General features: G+C 40.5%; 2 protein-coding genes across 2 annotated transcripts; both read left to right on the top strand.

The window, feature by feature from the left end:
* Positions 1-1,641: 1,641 nt before the first annotated feature.
* ncaph (non-SMC condensin I complex, subunit H) lies at positions 1,642-11,603 on the top strand. Its single transcript, XM_069683453.1, has 15 exons — positions 1,642-1,697; positions 2,676-2,793; positions 2,905-3,044; positions 5,265-5,454; positions 5,618-5,700; positions 6,880-7,067; positions 7,951-8,096; positions 8,267-8,373; positions 8,965-9,084; positions 9,452-9,559; positions 9,778-9,921; positions 10,158-10,268; positions 10,458-10,534; positions 10,881-10,956; positions 11,263-11,603. The coding sequence occupies exons 1-15, from the start codon at positions 1,650-1,652 to the stop codon at positions 11,320-11,322; spliced, it is 1,716 nt and encodes a 571-aa protein (XP_069539554.1). The 5' UTR covers positions 1,642-1,649; the 3' UTR covers positions 11,323-11,603.
* A 2,395-nt stretch (positions 11,604-13,998) lies between these two features.
* Positions 13,999-21,529, top strand: vamp8 (vesicle-associated membrane protein 8 (endobrevin)). Its single transcript, XM_069683837.1, has 3 exons — positions 13,999-14,163; positions 17,503-17,670; positions 19,956-21,529. The coding sequence occupies exons 1-3, from the start codon at positions 14,149-14,151 to the stop codon at positions 20,139-20,141; spliced, it is 369 nt and encodes a 122-aa protein (XP_069539938.1). The 5' UTR covers positions 13,999-14,148; the 3' UTR covers positions 20,142-21,529.
* The last annotated feature ends 1,977 nt before the right edge of the window (positions 21,530-23,506 follow it).

Here is a 23,506-nt window from a genome sequence, read left to right as displayed (position 1 = left end):
TAATGTAAGTGGATTGGGGTTCAAGGCGACGTTATTCTTTCACGATAACTCTACAGTATAAGTCTGTATACACAGGCGGATACCAAAGGAAAACCGACATATCAATGTCACCATGGAAATGTATTCTTACGGTTTTTTAACAGTGTTTAGATGATGGAGGTGGGGGTTGCTGTTCAGCAAGCATGTCTAAAATCTGCTGTAAAGCCCATAGGAAATAATTAAAGCTACTGTTCGGAACTTTAATTTTCTGTTTACTTTTTATTGATGAACTGGATTGGTGAACATTCCCTCCAAGGGGACAAGTTGACCCAAACAAGTTAGCAAAACACAGCATATATAGACACACACACAAAGTTTACACTTTTGTAAGACTGGTGTTTCCTCACCATGTTATGTGCACATTCCAGATACTGTTCATTCTTCTTGTAAAAAATATTTCTTTCTAATTGCATGTTTAATTGTTAACATCACTTGAAATTCCGTATATTAAGAAATTTAATAGAGGCTTTAAGAGACTATAATTTCCTCAAGGAAATTTGTCTTGGACTTATATAGTATCTGCTGGTAATAAAAAAGAACACAAAATTTACATGGAGAATACACAGCACAAACAAATAGGCCTACTTTCGCTGATCCAATATGCAAACACTCCAAAGCACTCACAAGAAGAGCCATCAACCAACAAATTGCACACTGATTAATGTGACACACCAGTCAGTTTGAATAAGAAAAAAGGCTATTGAAGAAAATTGTAATGAACATTTAATCAGCTTTTTTTCATGTATAAGCATACGGTAAAAATAAATACAGCTTGTTAACATTCTGCTACCAACTTTGTTTTGATCATTCAAAACATAAAACATCATCCCAGCTATTATTTTAGGTGAATGTCCGAGCTGTCATGTAGCCTCTGTGATTGTATGTGTGTCTGTCTTCAGCAAAGATGAGTGCAGCCTCCACACCTGTCTCTCGGATACGTTCGGGATGGACGTCGTCCTCTTTGAAAAATAAGGGTCTCTCCCCCGCAGCCTGCAGCACCCCACTGCTGGCAGCCTTCCCCGGCAATGATGACGAGCAAGAACGACGTCAGCGCAGAAGGTCACGAGTCATTGACCTTCAAGCTGCAACTGACTCCTCCTTCAATGACTCTGCAACTCATAGGTAAGCTGTAGAGGAAAAGCTTTGGCAAACCATACTTATGCCTTTGTTTTGAGCATGACTTTCGTGACAGTCTGTCATGTTGAATTGAAATGTCCGTTGATTTTGATGTATTAAAACGTTTATCTCTTTTTTGTATGCAGTGCTGCAGGGACTCCTGCTGCCGTGCCCAAGTTGTCAAATGCACAGATCTCAGAACATTACTCGACCTGCATAAAACTCTCCACTGAAAATGTAAGTGTGTGCGCTGTGTGTATGCATATTTAGCGTCTGGATCACAGAGGCATCATTCAGTGCTTCGTACTATTGGGAATGTACAACAGCACAGTTAATGTAATGTTTTTCTTTTTGTCTCTTACATTATTTCTTGTGTTAAAGATCTATTACTTTTAAAATAGTGAGTGTTTAATGCTTCAAACACTAATGCTTTTTTCCTTTTATGGCAGAAAATCACCACCAAAAATGCCTTTGGTCTGCATCTGATTGATTACATGGCTGACATTCTCAAACAGAAGGATTCTGAGCTCACTAATTTCAAGGTGTGAGGTCTTTTTTTTTTATCTACTTTATGCTTTATATCTTTGAGCTACTGATCATTTTATTAAAGATGAATCAAACATAATTGTATTTTACCTGCTAATTTTCTTTGACCGAAGAAACAGTGATGCAAATGAATGGCCTGGCTGAAAAAAGTTGTTTCAGTTCAGTTGATTAAGCTTTCTAGGGTGGTGTATTGTCTGATGAGAAATCAGTCCACTCAACAGCACCCAGAGTAAAGCTAATGAAACACGTTGTTATAAATGTCTGAGGGATCGCTGTAATAATTTAAAATATATGAACCATGTTATTTGAGCTAATTGCCATGAAATAATTGGCAAAAGATTTACAAATTACAGACTTAAGTGATGCTTAATTTATTTAAGACACATGGCAATAACATGCATGAATTGATGCTGAATGTATCATATTGCACCTGTTGCTCACCATTAACAAAGGATCAAGATGCTGTGACTTTGTTTGATTAGTTCAGAGTTAACAGATGGTCTTCAAATAAATGCTTAGTAACAATTACGGTCCCTCATACATTAGTTATTATACTGAGCTCTTGACAAGCTAACAGTGTCAAAAAAATGTATGTAATTTTATTTTAGTTTATCTTTAATATATAATTGTTTATATCAGACAGGAAAACAAAGCTTCATTATTCACTGACAACAGATACCGTTCTGCTTTCAGAAAGGCTGAGCTAATGAGTCTGAAAAAATACAATTAATGCATAAAGTAAATATGAATTAAGCTTCCTTAAATTATGTTCTATTGACTATAAATGTTTTAAAAAGTCAAAGTATCTTGAATATTTGTTAAATTATTCATAGATTAAATCATCATGAGTCATGCTTTAGCTTACCGTTAATCTAGTATATGATTTGAACCCACTGTCTGATTATATCACATGCTTATTACACAAGCAGTGTGTATAATGTATCTGTTCCTTGTCTGTATTTGCTTGTCTAAAGGTGGCAGCTGGCACTTTGGATGCCAGTACAAAGATCTACGCTGTGAGGGTGGATGCTGTTCATGCTGATGCCTACAGGGTGCTGGGTGGCCTGGGGGCAGAGACCAAACCTGGAGAGGGTAACCAACGTGATTTTTTGTTAACTTTCATATGTCTTCATATAAATTTACAGTTAATTTAAAAACATTATCTGAGGTTTCCTGCTTTGAACTTTTTTTCTGCTTATACAGATCATGGTCTGAAAGACGAGGACGGGGATGAAGGAGTTGAAGTGGCTGCTAAGCAGCCAAAGAAAAAGAGGCCTCCAAAGAGGACAGTAGAGCAGAACTTGAGCAACATCAACAGCGCTGAGTCTGAGAGGAAGTGTGAGGTACTGTGCCATCCTTACATAGCGATATACACTGATCATAACATCATGACCACCTGTCCAATATTGTGTAGGTCCCCATTTTGCTGCCAAAACCCCGCAACCGTCGAGGTACGGACCCCACTAGATGTAGTGGTATCTGGTACTAAGGCGTTAGCAGATCCTTTAAGTCCTGTAAGATGCGTGGTGGGGCCTCTGTGGATCAGACTTGTTAGTCCAGCACATCCTACAGATGCTCGATCGTATTGAGATCTGGGGGGCCAAGTCAACACCTTGACCTTGTTGTCGTGTTCCTCAAACCATCCGTGAACCATGTTTGCAGTGTGGCAGGGCACATCATCCTGCTGAAAGAGGTCACTGCATTTAGGGAATACCGTTTCCATAAAGGTGTGTACTTGGGCTGCAACAATGTTTAGGTAGGTGGTAAGTGTCAACGTAGCATCCACATGAATGGCAGGACCCAAGGTTTCCCAGCACACTTTGCCCAAAGCATCACACTGCCTCCACCGGCTTACCTACTTTCCATAGTGCATCCTGGTGCCATGTCTCCCCAGGTCTGATGCTCACGGGCCCATTGAAGGCGCTTTCGGTGGTGCATAGGGGCGTATGCACCACTGATCAGCCCCGTATGCAACAAACCGCCATGCACTGTGTTCTGGCATGTTGCATCAGAGCCCGCCTTCACTCACCACACGCACCAGTAAGCCTTGGCCGCCCACGGCCCTTTTGCCACTTCACCAGTTTTCCTTCCTTGGGCCACTTTTGGTAGGTACAGACCACTGTAGACCGGGGACACCCCACAAGAGCTGCTGTTTTCAAGATGCTCTGACCCCGTCACCATTTTTCCTGCTTCCAACACATCAACATCGAGGATCACATCACAGTCAATGTTATTCACTTCACCTGTCAGTGGTGTCAGTAATGTAATGGCTTGAAGTTCAAATTGCATCCACCCAAGTTGTAAAAGAATGATAGTTAGGCTGTTGGACAGTAAGAAGACTTCTTCACGTAGTATTGCTATTTCATATCTTCTGGTTCTCGAGTAAAAACAGGTTTAATAGCTTTAAAGCTTCTCCATCCACATGAACCATTTGGACCAGTTACTATATTTAGTTCCTGTATGATGGTTCATTTCATCATAGTTACACGACGGGAATTGTCATCAACAACAGGATGACTCTGTTTCCCCTTTTAATCAACATTGAAGACGACAGCATCTTTCTTTAATCCATCATCAACCTCATTTGCCTAATTTCCACAGTTCTTCAGATGTGGAGACAAATAATGCATAAACAGGTTTCTGTAGATCCATCGGCCCTGGAGACCTTTTTTTTTTTTTTTAAGGTTGGAAAAAAAACAAAAGGGGTGCTTCTCTTGCTCATACACAGTTTTGAACTGTATCTATCTGTTTTATTGGTTGCTTGTAAATTTGGAGCCCTTAGAAATGTACTTATTCAATGCACTAAGTCTTATTGTCATCAACATAGTACATCACCCTGTCCTAACTGTTTAGCTCTACCAGTTGCATTGCAATTGAGTGTTTACTCAGTCAATGGTTACTTTGCCTGACTGAACAACTAAACTGGCATCACTGAATTTACTGCCTCTAAGATCTCATGAATGGACAGATTAAGGGAAAATTATAGCCCGTATTTTAGATGTCCTAGTCTGACCCCAATTAAGGTTGCTAAATGTATAAAATGAGGTTATATCTGTGTGTTGAAGTGTATATTTTTGTCATTTAATAACAATTACCTTTGTATTAATTAAATTCATTTTCATATTTTGTTTTTAAACATTTGATCTTAAGTATTTGTACTTTCTAGAATCTTTTAATTTATTTCTTACCATACCTGCAGATTTTTCCTGAGGCCCTATTTTTTCTTAGATTTATTTGCTCTTGTGTAAAAAAGTCATTTAACTTAAGGGAAAGCCAAAGTCATCATTTAATCATTGATTAAAACTTCATTATTACCTTCTACTGTATCAACCAAATGTCTGACAGATGACTGATCTTGTCCCAGAAGGAGCACTGGGATATTTTGGCAGATTTATTTCTGACTGTCACATTTCAATTCCTCTCTGACCCCTATGCTCCAATAGCAGTAAGACATTCATTACAAGAACATTTTAAGATTGTTTCAGTAAACTGCAAGTATTTCTTATCCAAGCTCTGTATTTATATGGCTGTGTACATGATCAACTCTTCTCTTTACCTCCCAGGTGGACCCCATGTTTCACAGAATGGCCGCATCCTTCGATGAGAGCAGCACAGCAGGCGTCTTCCTGTCAGTTCTCTTCAGTGAGAACAGTCGCTGCGAGCTGCTTTTCCCCTCCTACATGACCCTCCTGCAGTCCAGACCCTCTTATTCTCCTCCATCTCCCCAGGGAGTCTCTTCATCTCCATTCAAGGGTAAAAAAAAACATTTATCACGCCCAAAAAAGTGTTATGTTTCATTTACGTGAATAAAGAGGCAGCCATTAAACACTGTCTCAGTAAGTGATTTGCTCATCTTTTAAGCTGTTCCTCCGATGACATGCTAAACCACCATCTTTCTGTGCTGTGTTTTTGCAAGCCGGACTTCAGCGTTCCCAAGAGAAAAGCTCCATTTGCCCATCCCTGCAGGATTTCTCATTCACAAGCTGGAACCCTGAGCAGGTCAGAAAACCCATATAACCAATAAACCATGTATTGAGATAATTGATCCAGCCTTGGTCCGACCCCCTTTGGCTCTGTGTTCCAATAACAGTTGAACAAGCAGAGGAGCCATGGTCAACTTTCCCCTTTCTTGTTATACTCAGCCAAATGTGCTATATGGGGTCAAATTAGGTTTGCCTATGTTGAAAGGACCCACTTAGCTAAATGGAGCCAGCACTGTCATTGTTCCTTTTTGTCCAGCTACTCTGAACCACCAACAGTAACTAAGGAGAGTGGGATTGGGAAAGCCCGCTTTTAATGGGGTTGTTTTATGTTTCTTTGACTACATAGCAGTAGAACCAGGAATATAATCAATTTCTCTCAAATTACCACATTTAAAAGTTAATAACACAACCATCAAATATGCTGTTGCAAAGCATACTCTGTTAATGTTACAGTTCTCAGCAGTGTGTGACCATCTCAGTACTGACCTGGGGTCATATTGTGTGCAGTAGCAAGAAAATGTGCCACATGCAGGCGTAGTCAGCTTGTTGTCCCATGGTTTGGGGAATAGGAGAGTTGTTCTTGGACATAAAGGTTTAACGTTAGGGCACTTTACGTTTAAGTTCACCATGCACTCTGATGTGGTGACAGAGCCTTCATCCTGCGGGTCTGAATAAGCTATTTGTTACATCGGCTGTATTTTCAGATTTTGCTCTCCACTTAATGCTGAAGATGTTAAATAGAAATGTGAATTAAGTGATTTTACGCCTGTCTATTTGCACATCTTGAAAAGCAAATTGTTTCCCCAAAAAGGCCAGTGGTAGGCCAGAGTATAAAAATGCATCAACAAAAGTTTTTTTGCCCTTGACTGCCACATTTTGCATTTTGTGGAAGTGTTTTTGTTGCTACAGGGCGGGATTATGGTTTATGATATGGGTTGTAACCCTCATCCTCAGTTGATTTTATTTATTTTTTCTTCTTTTGAGAATTCTGGGGAAATACAGAGATCTTTACTCGCAGCCTAGTTCAACCAGTTCATTTGATCTCGTCTTAAGGACAATGTTGTAACTGTCCTGGCCGTAGAAACTTCTCTAACAGAATCAATGGGTCGTTTAATATCTTGTGTCAAACTGCGCACTGAGTCTTATTTATATGAGACTGTCAGATCCATCTGTCTGACCATGCAGCTTCTTTCAGACTATGAATCAGCTCTTGGAGAAGATGAAGCAGGGCGAACACGTGTTTGACGTGAACGCTGAGCCTGGGCCTGAAGAAGATGACTGCCCTGACTTTGATGCAGACTACGAGGAAGGAATAGGTGACTGTGAGGAGAGATCCAAGGAGCACAAGGAGGGCTGTGAAGCCTCTGGCTCTGGCAAAGGAAGGTAAGACGGTGGATAACACAGATCTTCTTTGACCTTTAACTTTTGTGCACTTTTAGGGGGGGCTTTACTAAGAATGGATTGCAGGTACAGATAGAACTAAACATTGCGGATCATTTGCCCCCGCTCTCTGCTCCATATCAAGGTCCGATTCACAAAGCAAATTGCGCTAATGATATTCAAGCAAAACGGGCCTATAAAGTTCTGAAGGTCTGTGCAGTTTGCTCTTATTTTGCATCTGATTGTTGAGAGAAGCCGTCTGCACCTCTGGTCTCTGCTGCGCTGAGCTGCATTCTCCTGCATTACCTGAGCTCCACACTGACGTAGCTCAGCTCTATCCACAGATCGATGATGAGCAGGGGAGAGGAGAGGGCAGTCCAGTCCAGACTTGTTTTACTATTTCTGTTTCACTTTCTGTAACTCAGCTTCATTTCTTGAGCGAGCCTGCGATGAGAAAGCTCGTCCAGATATAATAATCCCCTCCTGTTTAACAGCTCCAGACAGTTTTCACACATGTGGACCAGTTGATCTTCTGAATTTTTAATAATAATGGCAAATATTTACAGATTGTATTTACAGAAAATGCTTTTTTGGTCACACAAAAGGTGCAATTGTTGTCATGACCAGTGGAAAGTCCATTATAATACTGCAGCGTTTGTAAAATAAAACGTTTTTTGCCATGAGGTTCATTTGCATAGAAAGGGGCCAAACTGACCCATATTGTCTGCACAATGACTCATTTAAATACTCCTTAATGCCTCATTAAGCCTTAAGTGTGACATGCATTACTTACTGTAATTATTGTAATCATGTCTGTTAACTTAATGCATTGCCTCAGTGGAAATTTCATTCTTTTAAACACACTGAAAAAATCAAACTCTTCCAGGGATGTGATTCCCATCGGAGAGGGCGACATTGCCACCATGTGTCTGCAGCTGTCCTCACAGCCCCGGGAGTATTCATACTTCAGTCCCAGGACCATGGCCACGTGGGCCGGACCCGGCTACTGGCAGTTCAAGCCAAAGCACAAGTGTGAGTGAAAGTCTAAATGAATGTAATATAATGTACGCACTTCTTTGTGTCTTTTTGGAGAATATTTGAATAAATTAGCCTTCACGTTTTCTCTAACAGCAGAGACTATTTTGATTTGATTTATTGGTGACCGCCCTGCTAAATGTTTTTATGTGCTTTATATCCTATAGTGGACCATCTGCCTGACAAGGAGACACGTAAAAGGAAGCCCAAGAAAACCTTTGAAATAGACTTCAGTGACGATGTCAACTTTGATACCTACTTCCGCACCACAAGAGTAAGAACTCCCGTTTGGTTACTCTACAACATGTTCACTTTCGTCTGTTTCTATGCATTTATATGCCCATATTACTCATGGAGAAATATTTGCTCACATACCAAAAGGTAGAAGATAAAATTGATGTCTTTAAAGTAGATATTTAGCTTGAGCCAGTGGGCTTAGCTGAGGATAAAAACTGGGAACAGTTGACCTTTCCAAAAGTAACATGAGATTGGTACCAATCTTCTCATCTTAATCCCAAAATTATTTTTAAATATGATTTCATCTTGCGTATTGCGACATTTTTACCTTCAACATTTTGAATTGATCTGTCATGAACATGTCAGAACATAACAGCTGAATTTGCTGACAGGAACACAGGCCCTTGGGTCATACTTTTGCTCATATCTTCACGGTATAAAGGTCACAGAAACCTGACACAGAATCTGCAAATAATATCTTTAGATTAGAGGTGACATCAGTGCCTGTAGGGATTTTAGATCCTTACCAAGTCTTAGTATCTAGTTAAAATGAAGCTTGTAAGGAGAACATGTGTTGGAAACCTAATAATGTTAACTGGATCTGAACCTGTCTGCTTTCCCTTTTTAGGCTGCCACTACCACCAACAAGTCTGCTCTCAGTGCCAGCAATAAGAAAACAACTCTACCTGCTGACTTCCAGTTTCCCCCAGAGACGCTTTCCCAGCTCAACTTCAAACCTTCCAGTTCGGTGAGTTTTCACTGCTCCTGTCAGCTGATAGGGCTGCAGGAAGGAGCTAAATGTAGTGACCCACAAGCATGCTTTTTGTGAGTGAAATCAGAGCCTCAGTGGTCCATTACTCTGCAGACCAGTCGAACACTAAAGTTAGTTTGGGGTAATTGAATGCTTAATGATCATTTGCAAGTTAAATGTAGATATATGCGGTCAGCTTCTGGTATCAAAGAGTCAGTTTTTGGCTATGCAACATATAGTTCATTACCTTTTCTACTAAATGAGTTGTGCTACAGTTGCCTTATGATGTACTATGAGAAGACATTATTAAATAAGACAATTTGCTTTGAGATAAGAGAGCTGTATGTGTGTTTTTGTCCTGCAGTTGAGTAAAGAAGGCCAGAGGAGGCTGTCTGGAGAGCTTGGAGAAGGCATTGGTGACTATGACTACAACAACGCAAACGACACAGCCAACTTCTGTCCAGGTCTTCAGGTCTGAACCTCTCTGTCTCTTTGTTTGAATTTGATCTGACTGTATTTAAAGACATAATCTATATATGTATCTGAAGAGGCTTAACCCGAGATCTTTAACAACCTGAGCCACAATCTAGTGATTCTCCCGAGGAACCAGAGATACATGACGGTCACCAAACGTTAACAACACTGATCACGAGCAGCACCTCAAATTTGTTTATAAATCTTCCTTTTCAGGGTGGCGACAGTGATGATGATGTCGAAGGGTTCCCCATTTCAGAGGATACACAGCCTTCAAGTGACAGTATACCACCGCCCTCACAAGATCTAGAGGGCATCTCAACCTATGGGGAGGATGATCTGGTCCCTGAACCACACCGGGTGAGTAACATGAGATTTTCTCTATGCTTAAAAGTTGATGTAATAATTAAGACACATTAAACTACTTCACAAAGTAATGGCTGTGACTAAAACATTTTTATGACAGTTGAAATGTTCTTCCTAACAGTCTAAATCTTGTACCTGACATAAATTAGAAACGCTGGCTTTAGACACATTTTCACACAGAATCTACTCTCATTACTGGACAAATTATAGTTGATATTTTGGCTTTGCAGGTGAACAAGATTGAGATCAACTACGCTAAGATGGCAAAAAAAATGGACATGAAGAGACTCAAGAACAGCATGTGGACTCTTCTGACTGAAAGCCCAGAAAAACCCACAGAGGTGAGCTGGACTAAGAAAAGAGCAATGCATTAGCTTCTTTGTCTGCCGGTGTATACAACAGTAATTTAATGACTTTTAGGTTTTAAACTCTAGTCTTGTCATTGCTCAAATTAGCCTTGTAGCCAGTCACAAAATGTGAATTTCTGTTTGTAGTGTATTAAATGCATCATGGCTTAATCTTTCCCACAGGAGGTGGCAACTGTGGAGAAGCCAGAGGTGCCCGGGGAGAAAGTTTTCAGTCAGACCACAAAGACGTTGCTACAAAGGTACCAGCAGACCTCCTACCAAGCCTGCCATGGCTGTGCACGTATGAGGAATAATAATGACCAACCTGAGCATACCGACAGAGCATTTCATGCAAATGTATCTGTTTATATTTTGATATGGAGGTGTAGATTTAAACCCAGCGTCTTCTCAAACATGTTTTTATTCTTATGTGGAGCTGTGAGCTCATGTAGTAGCATGTGGACCCTGTCATGTCTGAACCAAAACACTTGCGTAGACGGGCTTGTTTTTGCCAGTTAGTCGGGCAGGTGGGCCTCATTTTCAGAACTGAAATCTACTGAAATCTGATTAATCATTGTCCTTATCTCTGTTTTTGTGGCGGTCTAGATTGCCCACCACAATGGCTCAGAACCTGTCCGTGCCCCTGGCATTTGTGGCTCTGCTTCATCTTGCCAATGAAAAGGTGAGTTTTCTTTTAACTTTTAAACATTACGGCTGGGTGTTTATCACCAACACAGGAAGTGCATGGTTGTATTGTTCAAAGACCTGTAAAAGTTTAGAGGACACAATACACAGAAACTTAGCAGGTTAATAGTTGGACATTTTGGGAATGACCTATAGGCCTATTCACTTTGTTATGGCTTTTTCTTCTTGTGGACACATCATCAAATACCTAAAAGTAACTGTGTAACTACAATAAGTTTGTAGCTGAGATTAGGAACCACTTTGGAAAGTTCTTATTTAGTGAATTCTTCTTTGTCTTTAACAGAACTTGGAGCTGGTGAAGGTCGATGACATGTCAGACATCATCATCAAACAAGGCCATTAAGGAGAAATGAATTACGGGTTGTTGTATGGAGAGTCGCTGCCACTTTTTTCTCTCCTTTTTTATCCCTTTATGTTGTATGATATCTGATGCATCTCTGTGACCCTCTGTTTGTTCCATTTTATGATGTTATACGTTTTCTGGCAAATACATTATGTCTTCAAGAAATGTTTCTCTTTTGTTTTTTGTTTTTTTCTTAAAATCACAACAGCTCTTTCCTTTTTACATGTTCTTATTGATGCTTGTCTTCTGTCTCAGCCATGAGAAAAATGTATATTGTCACAACAAATAAAAGCCTTTTTCTAAAACACGCTGTAGATGATAATTACCAAACACGCACACATATTATTTTAGCTCACTAGCTTGACAGGCACATGGACATAATGGTTTGAATTATTTTTAGTCGCTTGTGATTCAGAGCAGCCTGCAGCAATGGTCTGACATGACAGCCGGTAGAACCGGTTGGTCAGGGCTGGTGCTGCTGGCTAGGTGGGACTTGTTATGACATCAGTCATAAAGGAGCAGGGAGGAGCCACATGTTCAGCTGAGAAAGACGCCACAGTCTTTGGCAGACTTACATTTTACAGTGATTGATTTATTTTTAAAATTAATTGCACTGGCCAAGGGTAATTCCACAGCCTCACCACTACCAGCTCCTAATTTGGATACTTTTCTGGCACTCTGATACAACATCTACATCTGATCAAATGACATGGAACATTGCTGCTGATGTGGAGAAACGGAGTTATTATGTGAAGGAATTAGGTGCATGTGTCTATCTGCCATATTAGCCAGCTGCCATCAGCAATAAAGCTTAATCAATGAGTGGACTCTTCTAAAGTACATCAAGAAATTAGAGACGTTTGAATCGGTGGACAGAAACCTTTCAGCCTGAGGGTGCAGCACGAACCAAGTGGAAAGTTTCCCACTGCTGCTTGAAAGTAAGAAACGTACGCCCCATGTATAGAGGTTACAGTCCTTGACGCACTGATGGCAGGTTTAATGATAACTTTATTTTTTAATTTTATATAGCACCTTTAAAAACAAGAGTTTACAAAGTGCTTTGACAATGAAGCAAAGCAAAACAGGAAAACCAGCAGATCACAAGAACAAGCAAAGCACAGAGAACCAACAACTGGAGAACCCACACAGCACGGCCAGGCACGAGGCCGAGGGGACAAGCAGGAAGAAGTAGAAACAATAAATAGGAATAAAATAGCTGGCTTTGAGTCCCGGTGTGCTGATCATTTGGTGCATGTTATCCCCCACTCTCTACTCCCCACATATTCTGTCTCTCTTCAGCTGTCCTATATTATAAAGGCAATAACAAAAACAGTACAGTATGAGTTTAAACAGCGCCCTTGGAAAACATTGAACTCGCTGTTTGTAGGTGATTTCTGACAATATGGAAGAATTGATAAAGCATCATTGGTTTCCCTTAGAAACACTGAAACATACTAGGAAAACAAAACTGGTGTCTCGCAGGTATGGCAGTATAAAGAATCAGATGTTAACAAGTACACAGAGTCAACCCAGTCATTTATGAATTATTGCACTGAGCCGTGAGCTAGTTTCATACTGTAAGTGTAATTTCACATTCACTATTTATGTAAAATTGAGATCTTTAAATGAAACTGATATGCCATAGTAGAAAACATATCAAGTAGTTTAAAACATAATTACAATAAATACTTATTAGATGCTACTGTGACCAAAAGGCTGTCAATTCAACTGCAAGTGTATAAAATAAATTCCTTCCTGTAACCAATTTAATAACTACCTTTTTTATTCCATGATTATTGATATTGTGTATTTAAGTTTAATGTGTAATTAGCACCAAACAATACTAGGGATACACATATATAAGTGTAAATTGGTATGTTATTATTGAGCTTGCTTTCTTAGCAACCCTCCACCCCTTCCCTCGGTCCTTTGATTTGATCATAAAAACAAAAGGTGAAATAACACCTGGCTTGTGCTTCCGGGCTCTTCGTCCAGTCATGAACGATTCAAAATGTTACGAATGATTCTGTGATATGGTACCGTCTATGGTCATGTCATAATGGGAACACCTTGGTCTGACAACATCACTTGGATACAATGAGGAGAGCACGTCAAGTTGTGTATTACAGCCTACAACAAGAAACAAAATGGGCTTCAAAATAAAAGCACGTCACTATAAAGTAAATGTGCAAGGTGGAAAACAGATTCCTTAAAATCATCACATTTATCTTTTTGTTCAATCATTACATTTGAAGTGAGAATTATAAAGACTGGGCCTATAAATAATACAAATACACACGATAATAAAAACGTGTTGGATAAAATAAAAACATGTTTCTTTGCTTAATCAATATGTTTCAGAGGTGTCATTCATCAGACAATCTTTCGTTAAAATGCTTTTTGTCATTGATTTTTTTCCGATATATTTTGATGTGACTAACTATGTTTAGATATGGCTATAATGTGGGATAAATTCAGTACAACCTTTGTCTTTTAGAGTAAAATCTTCACTTCTGCATAACTAAGGTAACATCTGACCCATCACTTCTACGTTCTCTAAAAAAGAAAAGTTAGGATACGTGCTTCATTTTAAAACATGGTCAGGAAGTTGTGTTCGCGTTGAGGGCTACTTGACACCTGAGACGAAGGAATTCCGTTCGAAGGAAAAAAAACAACCAGGAAGTTAAACAGAAGGAAACGTATTGGCTTTGGCGGAGTATCAAACTGAAGTCTTTTACAGGTTTGGGAAAGTGTTTTAAACAACACCGTCACCTTAAACAAAGTTGATACATTGGGTTGCGGACAAAGGGAATTATCTCCAACAAGATGGACAATGATCCGGTAGGTGATTATGTTTGAAGCTTGTGTTTTTGTTGTATAAAAAAACCCTCTCCGCCGTCATCATGTTTAACGTCAGAACAATCATGCAACAGGTGATTTTAAGATAGAATAAGATACATTTGACTTTGATTTGACCAAGACTGAAAATGTGTTAAGGAAGCGTAAAAAGTCTCCCAAGTATTTTTGTTTGGAGTTTGGGCTCTTTGAAAAGAGCCGGATCTTATGGCTCCGTTTCTTTCCAAGGACCTCCTGGATCCTTTTCTCGGAAAGGACTTGAGCCATAACATCCGAGGTGAGAGAGTGGTCAGACTCGCGAACGTGCCTGCACGATGTTTCCACATGTCAAGACGCACGCTTTTAAAATGTAAAAGGAAAATAGCAGGATTACGAAGGAGCGGTTCCCGACGTTCCCACAAAAGAGCCGTTCAAAAGAGTCGGATCGTTCGCGAACGTCACACCACTACAAAGTATCCAAACAAAATGGCTCAACTACACCCGCTGCTGAAATCATACAGTCCAAGGTGGAACAGTGTTCCTACATAAACTTAAACTTTTTAAACAATTTATTTTTTAGATTTTTCACTCGTTTTCTTCAATTTAATTTAAGGTTTGAGGGATTTTCCATACCAGTCACAAACTAACGCAAACACATTTGTTTTCCGCATATTTGAAAATGTACTTCACTGTCGGCTGAGCCTTTACCTAAGCCAAACCTCATTTAAAAATGCAGCAAGTTCATGTTAACATACCTCGCCTCCTGATAGTGATAAAACCCCGGTGCTGTAGCACTCATGGCATTTCATAAGACCCACATTGTCTCTCATAAGACAGTCTAACGAACTCAACATAGATTTGATCTTTGCCTGCTGTGCAAGACTTCATTAAGTTCAACTTCTAAGTAAAAGCCTGAGCTCACTGCTTGCTAACATCTATTTTGTAAGACAGTTTGAGAGGCACACACATTTTGTCTTAGCATAACTGTGCAAAAGAGAGTCTTGTTATTGAATTAAGTCTTGTTCATGCACATACATAATCATAAAAAGAAGCAGGCTTCTAAAAGATATTTTATAAGATGGTTTAAAGTTGTTTACCTTTGTTGAGTTTGAACATTTTTGACATTTTATTTAACTCCTGTCTGACACAAATCGTCTCAGACAGACGTCAGTAAAAAGAACAAAATAAAGACTTGTACAGTGAGGGTCAGATTATTTCTTTGTGAGGCTATTACGCGTTGGTGAATAAGTTGTGCCGGCGAGAGCCTCTAAACCAACACACAATATTTTCCTGAGGCCTGCAGCATTTATGATGTCGCTTTTACATCAGAATTATGTTGCTTTGATAACAATAAAAATCGCATTGCCTCGCTGGTGTTTGCATGTGGTCTATTCAAACTTACACTTACAGATTAGTAATGTCGCATTTGACTAGATTAGGATGTAAGCAGGGACTATTTTATGTGTCCTATCAGGACAAATGAAATCCGTCTTTGCATTAACAGCCACACTCACACAGATTTTTAGTGTATTTTAAATGTACTATACAGAAAGCACTTCCTTATGAATCATCTTTATGTCTTATGTGTCAGCTGCATATTTACAAGTTGTCCGATCTGTGGGCCTTTTGTTTGAGATATCAAGTTTTACAGGAAGTCACTTTCCATGAAAGGCAGAGGAACACATTTCTGCATGAATGTCTGTACAAGGCTTGAATAATATTCTTATTGTAACTGTATGAACAAGATGTTTTTGTATGTTTCTGTCTCTCCTCTGGGAATGCTGTTACTTAATAGCTGTCAGCCATTTGGTGCGCCTCACTGAACAACAGAACACTGGTATGGGTAAAGGAGAGAGCATAAACCTGGCAAGTCGAGTTAAACAGGACTCGCCACAAAGGATGTGATGAGAATGTGAATATATATGGATATAATGGGGAGGTAAGGAACAGGAAAATGGTTTAAAAGAAGTGCAACAGTAACAAACGCATTGTACACAATTCAAAGCAGGTCTGTAGAGGTAATTAGAGCTCCAACGGAAGAAGAAGGAAGGAAGGAGTAATATTAAAAGAGCAAAGCAGAGAACAGTGAAGGAAGGGAGATGATGGGTCAAAAGAGAGAAAAAGAAGGAAGAAAGGGATAATGAAGAGAGAGAGAAGGAGGGCAGGCGGGAGAGAGGGCAGGCGGAAGGTGACGCAGCAAAACCTGCCCTTGTTTCCTAGACACGGTTTTGTTTACACTCTGGTGCTGGCTCACGGGACATGGAAGTCACTGTATGCAGATCTGCACATACATTCACCCCACCGCTTACAACATTTCTGCTTTGAAGTCGCACCATCAACTACGTAACTTATCGGCATGTTGTGGCAGGCGATGCCAGGGATGTGAGAAGGCTGCGCTGTTACATGCAGCAGCTCAAGGACTGAAAGGACTCTCAAAGCCACCGCCAGTTGTCATGCATGTTAAATCATATCGCTCCAGCCGTCCTGGGCATTAAAAGGTTTTTTTTTAAGTTCAAAAAGACATATTTGCTGGAGCCAGACCTTAAAGGGTCCCTGTGGCAATTCTGTATTCCACAGATTTAGGGAACTCATAAGAGATAAAGATAAATGCAAAGTATTAGAGCATAAATTATCCTCTTTTTTTTACTCAGTTACATTCCAAAAACACTAGATCTACATTTTCCAAAGTGCAACCTAGTAGCATTTTTAATTTGACCCTCCGTGCCGGTGTGTGTATGTGCAGATAAAGTTTAGACTTGGATTCCTGCAGACATGTGTAAAGTCACTTTCCCACTGGTCAAGAAACCCGCTAACACCCGGCCTTTTTGCTTAGTGGGACAGGCTACAATCTGCATTCAGACCCGGGTCAAAGGACTCTGCAGTAGACCCGGGTAATTATCGCCTCGGCTCCGATCGGCAATGATGGGAACACCACACACCACTATCATCTCAGCTACAAATTCAACCCGTCTCCGTCCGAGCAGCGCTCGAACATGGTTCCAACTTTGTCTGCGCCGAGTTCGATAAACAGACTGAATGAGTCATAGATACATAAAGACCTAACCACTGTAACATCTTCCCTGGTCTCCATGCTGCTTGCCAAAGAGTATAATGTAACTTCTTTGTGCGTACTATTGTTTACTAACCGTGTTTCTTGTGGGTTGTGACGTTAGATGGTGCCGCAGCAGAAAAGAGACCGAAATACTCCACTGGCAGTGGGAACAGAGACAATCTGTGTTTATTGGCAGGTCCTCCCGGGTCATCAGCGTGCTAACTTTGATGGGAGGGGGGTATGTTCTGTTTCAAGCTCATGTTCTTAAATTACCTTTCTCTGTCTTATCCCAGGAGCGGGGAGGTGTGGCGCCAGAGCCCGAGTCGCAGGATAAAGTGCAGACCTTGAGGGATCAGGTAGATGGAGTGAAAAACATCATGACACAGAATGTCGACCGGATCCTGGCCCGAGGAGAGAGACTGGATGAGCTCATGGACAAGTCAGAGGACCTGCAAGCAGGGGTCAGTCACACCACAGGAGCGTACCTTTTACTTTATATACTGTATGAATACTATGTATATGTGCCAAAGCATCTTTGGAGTGCTATGAATTTAGCGATATCGAAGAGGTTGGTAAGACTTCAGTGATAATCAAGTAACAAGAAGTCAGTAGAGGCCGACTCACAGACGAGGTGTGGCCTTTTCTTCTCCTTCTTTCCTGTGCAGGAAATGTTGTGTTTCATGGTATGATCACAGTAACTTAATTATGTGAAGCACATTAAACCTCCTACTGTTTCTCTAACAACAGACATTTTTACTTATCATTGCTCTATCTAATAGCATTAACAATGGCTCTGTTCCATTTAGCTGTGCCACTAAGCCAAGCCAGCAAAGCAACATGCATAATACCAGGCATGAACAAAGGCGCATTAATCAATGACACCTACCCAGACACAAAAAGTAGCCACTGTTGGGTTATGTGTGTATCTAATTTGTAAAGGAAGTGTTATTTAAGTCATGTATTTTGTTATGTGTATATATATTTAACTGCAAGCGTCACCCTTGCCTAGCAACAGTGTTCACACAACACTAAAGCGACCGCCTATCGGCAGTCTCGTCCACACACTTCAATGCTCGAGCAAGAGGAAAGCATTTAAACTCTTTGTGCACTGTGTTAGTATTTCTTGTCTATTTCCCCATCAACACTGATGCATATGATTGATACGTAAGTCTTTCAAATGTTTACACGTGACAACATGCCATGGGAAACAACACAAAGCCAGATCGTGAAATATTGAATTGCCCATTTCTATCTATATTTTATTTATTATATTCTCCCTTTATGAGGCATCATGCTCACATTTAATGTGCTCACTGTCAAAAACTCGAGTTGAGATGTAAATAAATACTTCTAGCAGTTCTGACCTTTAAGTTCCATACTTGCATTTCATTTCAAAATAATAATAATCTCATCCGTTAAGTTTGTACTGGTGTGAAACAGCTAATAGTTGCTGTGTTGGCAGGTAGACTTTGTTACATTTGGACTCGAGGTTCAGATTAATGGGCCAACTTATTTTCACAGAAAGGACATTTTACTAACTTTACTTTTATCTGCAGAACTGGAACTTCGAGGCTCCATGCAAGCGGCCTGGGTAATGTCATGTTACCCGTGTCATGTCAGGTTGTTTACTATCGAATGTTGTTCTTGTTGCATTAGACTAAAGATCACTGCTGCTCTGCAGGAAGCATGCTTTCTCTGCTCTGTGAGCAAGCGTGTTGGTCAAACCTGTGAGCCACAGAAAATATCTGTGTGCATGTGATTAACTCCTGATTATAATCTGGCACTCTTACTTCGTAGATTTTAATGAGACATGGAGAAGGCGGCTGCAGTGGCTCTCTTTATCCTAGTGCAGCAGTAAATGCACAACAGACTGAACTACGATATTCACCGTAGATTACATCAGAAATGATTCTTTTAAGTAAGTTATATCTGACCTGGTTTCAGTTTTATTCTCACCACAAACGTTATCACTCGAATACATAACACCATCAACTCTCTGTCTACTATAAAAGGCAGGCAGGCAGGGAGGAAAGAAACCATTAAATCGCTAGTGTATGTATCAATTTGGCGAGCTCTCTCACCCTGCCACACGAACTATCCATTCATGAAAGGGACTCGCACACTTTATGATACTCCTCAGTCCTCACCTCAAGATTATATAGGAATAGAACCTACAGTACGTTCGCAGCACGAATATCCAGGCGTAGTTTCGGGTGTTTGTTTTAAATGTTTCTGTGGGTTGGTCATAACAGGAAACATTAGAAACGGGACCTTTATTAACACACAGCGGGAACCTCACAGACCCTGACCTCATAATCAAAGATGGCTGCTCCGTGCATCAGCAGTAAATGAAAGCTGCAGTATTAAATGTTTGTCATTAAATCAGTCATACACACAGTACGGTCCAGTTTCTATCTGTGGACGTGTTGTGGACCTCATATTTGTTCTGTGGTTGTCTGTATCCAAGAGAGCAAGCACAATCACTGTTTTACTGGAGGGGTCTGTATCTTGTTTTTCTGACTTCTTGTACTGGAACGCGGACAACTCGGGTGTCACTACCGCAGCTTCCATGTCAAATGAATATGAATTCACTGGGATGGGTTCATCTCTTTATACTGTTCGGTTAGAGTAAATAATATAAGATCCCTCCTTACAAGGAATTCTGCACAAAGTGGCTTCAACAAGGAATTGAAAGAAAGCGGGATGTGTTGTTTGAATGGCTTGTCTCCTCTTCCTCCCTGCTCAGGCTCAGCACTTCAAGCAGACCTCTCAGAAGGTGGCTCGCACCTACTGGTGGAAGAACGTCAAGCTGATTGTGGTCATCGTGGTGGTCATCGTCATAATCGTCCTCATCATCATCCTGCTGGCAACCGGAGTGATTCCTGTCAGCGGCCCGTTGCCTCCCATAGTAAAACCCACCGACAAGCCATAAACACACACTAACAGATGCTGAACATATATAGATAATAATAAATGAAAAACAAACTGATTGCACATTATACAAAGTAAATTAAAAATCATTGCTGTCTGGGGAAACCTTTCTTACTTCATAGTTTCTACTGGTATCTTTCATGCTTACGATGTCGTTTAAGGACTTTTTGGTTTAAGTAACTTTAATAATGCAGAACTTCTTAAACACTTTAACAATGAGAGATGAAACAAAAACACTGTTACTGTTCTCCGAGGGCGCCTCGTGCCACCGCCATCAGTCCTTATTACTGACCTGCTTCACCAACGGTCATTTCATCCAGACAGACGGGAACTTGCTTTGTGCGCTTGGAACCGACGAACAGGGATTTCTCAGGCCTCATTCCGGATGTTTTTTGAGGGTCATCACTTATGTGCACCTTAACAAAGGACAGTCGGTGTTGTTTAAAAGACTAAAGTGCAGTTTCTTAAAGAAAATAGGCAACTTCAAATCTGTTACAAGTGAAGTTCCCGGTGTATTGAAGGACAGGCTCGGGTTTGTATGTTACCGTTTATGGGCTCATTCTTTTCAAAGTTCTTTCTGTGACTTTGTCGTTAGACCATAAAAGATGTATCCATCCCATTGATACTCAAATTTGAATTTGTCATGGATTTTTTTTTTTAGCACGTCTGTAGTTTCGTTGATCAAGCAGGGAGAGCCCCGCCCCCTTGAATGTCAAATCAAAAGTCCCCCAAAGTTACAGTTTCAAACTAAAAAAACTTTCTATATTTCTATGAAATTCAAGTCTGGTCCAAAGATGTTGTTTATTTCTCTCCCCACCTCTCTGATGTTACGGTACCAGATTAGCTTCACATAGTTAGGTCAAAGTAACTCCCATAATGAAGTGTAAATAGTTAACATATCCTCCCCTTTGTGTATATTTGCCGAAGCCTTTAATCGACGTGTTAATTAAATTATCTGTTCTTTTAGAGGCTATTTATTTAATGCTTTATATCATTCGTGTTCCGTCTGTTCATCACAAATGAAGCTCTTTGTGACGTCTGTATAAACAGGTAATCAAAGCTGATTATTTAGAAAAAGGTTTAATAACTCTGCTGATGATTATTGTCTACATGTATATACAATAAGGCTGTGCTGACACAGAGTCTCATACAGCTCTAGGGTTCTTTCTCCTGTTACTCTCATACTGACGCTCACGTCCCTCCACATACAGGCTCCAGCTACACGTCTGTCAGTGTGTTAAAGGACTTTTCCATCGTCTTGTCATGTTGCTCAAAACAGATGAAATGTGATGTATCTGAATGTTTGATTAGCAGTGTCTTATTCTACTGACTTATGGTATTCATTTGGTTTTAAAGGTCTGATATGAAATAAAAAGTATTTACAGCTGCTGTCATGTAATGGTTTTCCCTTCTCTGTTCAAGTGTCTAAAGTTAATCTGCATCTAGTTCTACCACCCTTTATTTAATTCCCCTCAGCCTGTCATATTGCAAACCAGCATAAATCACATGGAGGCCACTTGTAGAGCAGAGGGGACGTGGGACACGAGAGGAGGGGAAGTCGTGGAACATCTATTCTTGCTCGCCACCAGCCCAAACTATCATGGACTGACTGCCTGTTATAGGCTTTGCACCATGTGGAATAAATGCTCAATCAGCCGTCCATATGTTCTGTCAAAACCTTCTCATGTGGCTCAGTGGTAGAGTCGATCGTCTTTCAATCGGAAGGTCGGAGGTTCGATCCCCAGCTCCCTCAGGCTACATGTCGAAGTGTCCTTGGGCAAGACCGGTGATAACTGATTGACTTTACATAGCAGCCTCTGCCATCAGTGTGTGAATGTGACATGTAGTGTAAAAGCAGCTTTGAGTGGTCGCAAAGACTAGAAAAGCGCTGTTTAAGTACAGTCCATTTACTCTTCTCAGTAGTCCCCCGTGGTGGAACAAGCTACCAAACTCCATCCGGTCCGCAGAGTCACCTTTCAGAAGAAGCTAAACACCCAGCTCTTTCAGGAACACCTCTGACCTTAATGATATTGATGCTGTTGATGATTTGATGATGACGTAGAGGATGTTGTTTATGTTGATTAGGATATTCATGATGATGACGATGATGATGACTATATTAATCTTGTTGATGCTGATGCTGATGATGTTGACCGATCACAATTGAAGCCGTTTGTTGGCACTTAATGCTGACGATGTCTTCCACTGTCCATAGATGAAGATCACTTGAATGGATCTAAAACAAAGACGTCACAGCCCAAATTGTTTTTAGCAGTGGAGCTCATGACTGGTAAATGAGAGCAACTTTGTCAGCTCAGCTGGAATTTATCTTAATGTTATTGTTAAATATTGTCAGCTAGTTTTCTACTGAATTAAATGGTACAGCTTGAACTAGCATCTGAGTGAACATGCCACTGGCCTGAAGAAAGTCTTTATTAGTCCATTCAGCTGTATGAGTTATATCTCATTTTTGATGTACATACTGAACGATGATGCAGTCTCTTAGCTAGGGTGCAATGTGAATGAAGCTGCAAGGTGGTGGGTTAGTGCCGTTGCCTCACGGCTAAAAGGTTTCTGGTTTGTACCCGGTTCAGACGAAGTGGGCCTTTCTGTCTGGAGTGTGCATGTTCTCCTCGTGCATTCGTGGGTTCCCTCCAGGTACTCTGGCTTCCTCCCACAGTCCAAACAAATGTCCTCAATGTACTAAAACTACTCGTTATGCAGAATGGCCCTGGTCAGAGTGATATATCATTATAAAATGTTTAGTTAACATGTAAGCTGCGTGTAGACTGCTTTGAACACATGAGCTGACATGTTTTACTTCTCTAACACTTCAAACACTTGTGTCTGTCTGCTCTTCAGCTCACAGTTCGCCTGTTTCCAGCTCTGACTCAGGTTTGTTCAGCTAATGTGCATGTTTACATACAAACTGAAGTCATCTGCCTGGGGGGCTAACTAAAGTTTCAACAGCTTTCAGCTCTTACACTTCAGACTCTCAGTGCTCCAGCTTTTAAGTTACACATCAACTGCTTTTAGTGGTTTAACTTAAACTGATCATGTGACATCAGAGCGGCTGTGGCTCAGAGGTACAGTGGGTTGTCTTCCAGTCAGTAGTTGTTTCATCCCAGTCGAGGTTACCTTGGTAAGACACTGAACCCCTGAAAAGTTCTTTTCATGTTTCAACACAGAAAATATTTGTATTCACACCTTTCAAGTCAGGCCTTTGAACATGCACCTTGACAGCCTTGAATCCGTGTGGATCATTCTTGTTCAGCTTTTCGCAAGCGGTGCTGAAATTTTACCCCACTCTGAAAAACTGCTTCACCTTGGTCAGATTGCTAGGACATCGTAAATAAACAGCTTTTT

This window comes from Semicossyphus pulcher, unplaced genomic scaffold (genome assembly GCF_022749685.1).
Source record: "Semicossyphus pulcher isolate SPU_LCO1_2020_fin unplaced genomic scaffold, fSemPul1.0.p SCAF_6, whole genome shotgun sequence".
In the NCBI taxonomy this organism is placed as follows: domain Eukaryota; kingdom Metazoa; phylum Chordata; class Actinopteri; order Labriformes; family Labridae; genus Semicossyphus; species Semicossyphus pulcher.
This window is presented reverse-complemented; position numbering and strand designations above follow the sequence as displayed.